Raw genomic sequence first — 7060 nt, 5'->3', positions numbered from 1 at the left:
TTTTTTAATTTATCATTCAACTACAACTAATTATTAGTCATTTTCATAATTTATTTTTCAATTTACTTCTTAAGCATTCCACAAGCATTCCACATGCATTCAGCTTTTATTAGCATTCAGCTAAAAATTCAGTGTTGAGTACCCTTTAATATTCAATGTATTCAATGTCATTTATGCTGAATGCATGTGTTCTCATTCATCTAATCACCAGGTGGCATGCTATAAAAGGCTTGCCATCAGCAGTCAGTCAAACTCACCGAACGACCAGACTTTTTCCTCACATGAAGTTTGCTTTGTTTGCTGTGATGTCCTAATATAGTGTGAAACTTAGATGTTAATGTTGTAAACTCTAGACAGGTATGTTTGATAAATAAAACTGAATTAAATGAGTTTGTATGCAAGTCAATATGTCTTGCAGGTGGTAGCAAGTCTATTTCACAGCAAAATGTTTGTATTAGTCCTGTTTGAATTGCATTTTAAAATTAAATTAATTTTGTGCTTTGTTTAAGAATGTACAAGGCAAGTCAAAACATACTTAAGGCCAAGGTGGTGGCCTTAAAAAAAAACGATTCAAGGTGCACCAATGGGCCCTGGAGAAGGGAGGAACACTGGTCTCCATTAAGGAAGGAAGGGAAAATACAGCAGTGGCCTGTTTACCAAGTGACCCTTTTCCCGCCACTCAAGGGTTACGGGATGGGTTACGTGACCATTGAGGGACGCCTCACATGTGCACATTCTCACATAGTTAACTAATTGTAATGTCTTTCTGGGACATATTAGGCAGAACCTATTCAAATTATCATGGCTCAGGGAGTCCACGTCCCCGTGTGACATATTTTCATCAAACAAGCAGAGGTGGGTGTTCCGTCAACATTGCCAGAAGGTAGAGATGTTACGCTGGAGCCTGCCTGCTCGAATCCGATTCGAGCAAAGGAAGTGGGGGCGTGTCGAAGCACTGTTCTGACAACTGCGTCGGACTTGCCGGAAATCACATGACCCCTGCAAACGAAGCCTCGAATGTCACAGACGTGTCAGCGAATCACGCAGCTTCACACGAAATTCAAACTCGGTGGCCGTGTGGCTCGTTCCATCAGATGGAAATGCAATAAAAAGTGGCAGAATCACTGGGTAAATCGTGCGTTTTTTGAGAGGAGGAGACTTTGCGAGCCCTTATTTGACTCGCAAGACAAAATAGAATACTTTCATTGCAAAACACAGTACATTCATTCATTCACATAGTTACACTATAGTCACTGACATAAGTTTAGAATAGTTACAACATACACACGCACGCACGCACGCGCACACAGTCTCTCTCTCACACACACAAACAGTCTCTCTCTCTCACACACACACACACACACACACTATACACACATACACAGGCAGTGTGTTAGTGACAGTAATTGAGAGTCGTGTTGTGCATCCCGACTACTTCAATATGGATCAAGTGTCACGCAAAAGAACAAGGTCCTATGCATGGGAGCACTTTGATTTATTCTGCCCCAACAAAGTCAAGTGCCATATCTGTGCTCAGGAGCTGACTTATAGTCATAATACCTCCTCAGTGCTGCATAATTTACGTGCTAAACAGACCACACCAAATGAAGAAGCTGCTTCTGGATCTGCTGGTGCAGCAACAAGACAAGGAATATTAGCTGTTAGTTAGGTCCTTGGTTTGAATACACATCCAAACATAGTAGTACAGTATTTAAAAACTAGAAAAATTCCCGCGGAAATTTTGAATGGGACTGCTGACTCTTTGGTAATGAGCTGAACAGTTTAAAATTGAAACCACTGGAATCGGTCAAGAAATGTGGAATTGCTGACTCTTGCAAGGTGGAAACACGCATGTATGTAGTAGTTGTAGACATAGTAGTAGTAGTATAGTAGTAAGTAGTAAGCAAGTACAAACAGAAGTAGTAGTATTAGTAGTACTTGTAGTAATTTTAGTAGTAGTCAATTGGCTAAGATGGCCGCCGACCCGGGTGGGCGAGGGGGAGAGAGTCCACAGCGTGTCTTGGAAAAAGGTGCTTGATGTGTGATCTTCTCTTCCCTTTTCCCATTCATTCCCAATGGGGAGTTAATTTGGGAGTTTTTTGGGAATAGCGTCGCCATGGTAACTGGGAATTCTTAGAAAAATAATAGCGCAGCGAGTCAGATCGAGCCGCATCGTTTGATACCTCATTTGTGCCGGTGCGATGTACGGTACGGGCCGCATTTTAGCGGAAAAATCGCTGGAATAATAAAAAATAAAAACTAGAAAAATTCCCGCGGAAATTTTGAATGGGACTGCTGACTCTTTGGTAATGAGCTGAACAGTTTAAAATTTAAACCACTGGAATCGCTCAAGAAATGTGGAAGTTAACCATAATCAACATCAACTAAAAGTATCTCACTGTCCCTGAAAATGTATTTTAAAAAATGTAAATGAGCTGAACATTTTAAAATTTAAATGACTGGAATCGGTCAAGAAATGTGGAAGTTAACCATAATCTAAAAATATGTCACTGTCACTTTAAGAGCACATACATTTTTGACTTGGAGACGTCACGCGCCCCACATTCCATTGAGATCGCATGAGAGAAGCACCCCTTGTACAAAAGCCTCTCACGACTTAACGGTTGAAGATACAGATTCAAGAAATGGCTCGTTAGAACGGCAAGGGTTTGGGGAACACGAGCATGTTCTCATTTTCTTAATCGGATAAAAAATGACCAAATGAGAGCAGGTTGAAAACTTATGATTTATCAGAAATGGAGAGAGGAAGGCACCTGAAATTAACATGTACAAGACAGGCGAATTAGTCCGACTTCTCTTGCTTAAGGTGAAAATAAAGGTACTAAATGACACCTTAGCCAAATAAAAGTTAGTTTGTCTGAAAGAAGACACTCGTGACTACAAAATGTGAGAATTTGACGTCTAGTGACAAAAGATCGTTGCCATGGTGACGAGTTGAAGTGACGTCACGCACCCACATTGCATTGAGATTGAATGAGAGAAGCACCCCTTCAACAAAAGCCTCTCGCGACTTAACGGTTGAAGATACAGATTCAAGAAAGGGCTCGTTAGAACGGCAAGGGTTTGGGGAACACGAGCATGTTCTCATTTTCTTAATCGGATAAAAAATGACCAAATGAGAGCAGGTTGAAAACTTATGATTTATCAGAAATGGAGAGAGGAAGGCGCTTGAAATTAACATGGCAGAGATAGGCCAGTTGGTCCGACTTGTCCGAGCTTAAAGAGAAAATAAAGGTACTAAATGACACCTTAGCCAAATAAAAGTTAGTTTGTCTGAAAGAAGACACTCGTGACTACAAAATGTGAGAATTTGACGTCTAGTGACAAAAGATCGTTGCCATGGTGACGAGTTGAAGTGACGTCACGCACCCACATTGCATTGAGATTGAATGAGAGAAGCACCCCTTCAACAAAAGCCTCTCGCGACTTAACGGTTGAAGATACAGATTCAAGAAAGGGCTCGTTAGAACGGCAAGGGTTTGGGGAACACGAGCATGTTCTCATTTTCTTAATCGGATAAAAAATGACCAAATGAGAGCAGGTTGAAAACTTATGATTTATCAGAAATGGAGAGAGGAAGGCGCCTGAAATTAACATGGCAGAGATAGGCGAGTTGGTCCGACTTGTCCGAGCTTAAAGGGAAAATAAAGGTACTAAATGACACCTTAACCAAATAAAAGTTAGTTTGTCTGAAAGAAGACACTCGTGACTACAAAATGTGAGAATTTGACGTCTAGTGACAAAAGATTGTGGCAGTGGTGACGAGTTGAAGTGAAATTTTTTCTAATACATTATTTGGTTCCCGGCACTGGATGGCTAATTAGCCAACAGAGTGTGTGAGAAAGCTAATTCAGCCACTGTCTTTGAACCCGAACAGGGGGGGGGGCTTTCATTCCTTAAAAAAGATTTAGACACTGAGCTAAAGATGGGAAAAATTCCTACAAAATGAGCTAAAATTCGTATCGGTCGGATAACGTATGCGCGCGCAGCGTGTCTTGGAAAAAGGTGCTTGAAGTGTGTTTTTTTCCTATTCATTCCCAATGGGGAGTTAATTTGGGAGTTTTTTGGGAATAGCGTCGCCAAGGTAACTGGGAATTCTTAGAAAAATAATAGCGCAGCGAGTCAGATCGAGCCGCATCGTTTGATACCTCATTTGTGCCGGTGCGATGTACGGTACGGGCCGCATTTTAGCGGAAAAATCGTGGAATAATATATAATAACTAGAAAAATTCCCGCGGAAATTTTGAATGGGACTGCTGACTCTTTGGTAATGAGCTGAACAGTTTAAAATTTAAACGACTGGAATCGGTCAAGAAATGTGGAAGTTAACCATAATCAACATCAACTAAAAGTATCTCACTGTCCCTGAACATGTATTTAAAAAAATGTAAATGAGCTGAACAGTTTAAAATTTAAACGACTGGAATCGGTCAAGAAATGTGGAAGTTAACTATAATCAACATCAACTAAAAGTATCTTACTGTCCCTTTAAGAAACATGCACATTCACGCACGCACATTTGACTTGGAGACGTCACGCGCCCCACATTCCATTGAGATTGCATGAGAGAAGCACCCCTTGAACAAAAGCCTCTCACGACTTAACGGTTGAAGATACAGATTCAAGAAATGGCTCGTTAGAACGGCAAGGGTTTGGGGAACACGAGCATGTTCTCATTTTCTTAATCGGATAAAAAATGACCAAATGAGAGCAGGTTGAAAACTTATGATTTATCAGAAAGCAGTCCTCTCCATCCGCATGTTGACAGCATCCCACAGCAACCGCGCAAGCACCGGCATCCCATCGCTGTCACTGAGGTGTACCTTCCAGACATGATCAGAAATAAATATTATATATCTGCAAACATACTTTTGATAGGAGGAACACTAATAAAATGTTTGTTTGTTTTTTGCAACAACTAATGTACTTACCCCGTCTCTACACCACAAGTGAAGCTGTGACAGCGGGAAGTGGCCAGCAACAGATAGGTAGCGAATACCTACAGTAACAAAGAAAAAAAACATTATTAGTTCAAGAGTCCCGCTGAGACACACCAATCAGATCAGGAGGTGACGTAAAGAAAAGTAGAACTTTGTGTGTGAAAACAATTTTCAACATGGAACGTACCCATAAGTGCTGCCACCCGGTGGTACTCCTGGCGTAAAAGGTCCTGCTGGGCCAGCTCGACGGTCAGACGAGGGGGGAAGTCCAGGACAACAACCTGCACAAAGTTTAAAAAAGTAAAATATACATCTGGAGCAAGATGAACTTTCATTAATATTCATCAACTGCTTAACTACGGGAAAAGGCTGAAATGTATTTTAAACAGAACATATTTGACATATCATGCAAGTACATACTTGAAATGTAAATGTATGAACTATATGAAGGAAATGTGTGAATTTACGTTGGGCCAGCGGCTGCAGACGGTGCGCAAGAACTGGCCAAAGTCAGCCGCTGCCTCAGCGATGGGGCGGCCCAAGTTGTTGCTGGGAGCCAAAATGCAGACCGCCTCGGGTGACCGAGGCAGAACAGCATTCAGCACCTCAGCACGCAACTCGGAGGCCCTGGCACCCGGGGTGGACATCACGCCAAAAGAGAAATGTCCCTCCGGCATCTTCACAACCCCATCGGCAAAGGCTCGCAGGTGGGAGTCACCAACAACCAGGACAAACTATTAAAGAAAAAAAAAAAAGAAGTAATTGATTTTTTTTTTTTTTTAAGTATTTAAAAAATTTAAAAAAAGACAAATGAAGGTTAATTTGTTTTACAGGCAGTTTATTATAAAACATACCTTGTTGTCCTGGTTCAGTGATGGAATGACCAGTTTGTGCCTCCGCCCAGTCACAGCTGAAACTGGCCATTCCCGAACTCTGTGGCGCCAGCCAGTGCCTCTGCCTAAAATGATGCACACACAGAATACCATGTCAAGTCTCACAACTTAAATTGCTGACAAAGCACAGTACAAGTTACACTTTGAGTGTATATGAACCTGCAAAATATTGGAATTTCTAAAATAATCGATTGTAAAACTGCTGCAGAAGCAATTAAAATAAAATGATGACTGACCTGGTACCAGAGCCTTGGCACCAACAGAGGACACCTAAAACATAGACATTACAATTGTAGGCATGTGCAGTCACCTTAATGCAGAGTAAAAAGCAAACATAGGTTGTAATGCTTAAGTTAGTTTCAATGAAAATTGACCAGGTCTTTTCTACATACAAGTGATGTTAATTCAGGCCAGGTTTATTAATGAAATTATTAATCACGAAAGAGATTCAAGGACTTAACTGATACTTTTGTTTGTGTCTGAAATACAGTCACAATTGATCAAATTTGGTAGAATTTTCTGATCAAATACATGAGCTAAAAGGCAGCAGATTGTACCAGCCTAACTTCACAACAGCACCATCTACTGATAAATGTAATGTACTCCAACTACTGTCAAGTGTTAAAACAATTATTGGCTTGACATTATCATTTCAACTGTTCCTCCCACAGTCATGCAATAGACCATGTCTGCAGTTATTAAATAAAACATGTGAAATATCTGTGTCCAGGATAGGCATCTCACAAGTTTTTGATCAATGTTAGTGAGTTTATTTTAGACATCAGTAGTTTGAAAACTTCTTAGAATATTTGAAATCTTGTAGAAAACAGACTTCATCAAAATTCTATTCAGAATTATTTTGACATGAATAAAGCACTGCACAAATCACATGTCATACACTCTATATTCGTAAAACTGTGCCCCGATGAAGACAAGCTTGTGTTTAAACACGTTGGTAGTCCATTTTTAATAAAGGATTTTTTAACATTACTAATGAGTGTCTTGCATAAACAGACTGCTTTTTACACAAGCCTTTTAAGCTAATTTTTCTGCCTGATTCTATATTTGTAGCCTGAAATATTGTGTATTGCACATTAACAAAGAATTCAATAGAGGTAAAGTACATGCTGGGGTGCGCTGTTTGGCCTCAGTTCCAGAGCAGCAAGGTCCAGCTTCTTCCATTGGCGCTTGGCTGCCTCTGAACGC

At 40.6% G+C, this 7060-nt stretch overlaps 1 protein-coding gene across 1 annotated transcript; it reads right to left on the bottom strand.

Annotated features, from left to right (window-relative positions):
- Positions 1–4731: 4731 nt before the first annotated feature.
- LOC144059213 (uncharacterized) lies at positions 4732–7060 on the bottom strand. The gene is made up of 7 exons (XM_077578152.1): positions 6979–7060; positions 6091–6124; positions 5816–5919; positions 5429–5695; positions 5149–5242; positions 4953–5020; positions 4732–4844 (listed from the first exon to the last, which is right to left on the bottom strand). Exons 4-7 carry the CDS (start codon positions 5636–5638, stop codon positions 4755–4757), a joined length of 462 nt encoding a protein of 153 aa, XP_077434278.1. The 5' UTR covers positions 5639–5695; positions 5816–5919; positions 6091–6124; positions 6979–7060; the 3' UTR covers positions 4732–4754.

This window comes from Vanacampus margaritifer, chromosome 10, assembly GCF_051991255.1.
Source record: "Vanacampus margaritifer isolate UIUO_Vmar chromosome 10, RoL_Vmar_1.0, whole genome shotgun sequence".
Taxonomy (NCBI): Eukaryota; Metazoa; Chordata; class Actinopteri; order Syngnathiformes; family Syngnathidae; genus Vanacampus; species Vanacampus margaritifer.
This window is presented reverse-complemented; position numbering and strand designations above follow the sequence as displayed.

Bases quoted from the DNA above. Each gene is read 5' to 3' on its own strand.
- LOC144059213 (XM_077578152.1), bottom strand. From the start codon at position 5,638: ATGCCGGAGGGACATTTCTCTTTTGGCGTGATGTCCACCCCGGGTGCC. The intron at 5,021-5,148 runs GTACGTTCCATG...TTGTTACTGTAG, and splicing joins CCGGGTGGCAGCACTTATGG to GTATTCGCTACCTATCTGTT. The intron at 4,845-4,952 runs GTAAGTACATTA...CATGTCTGGAAG, and splicing joins ACTTGTGGTGTAGAGACGGG to GTACACCTCAGTGACAGCGA.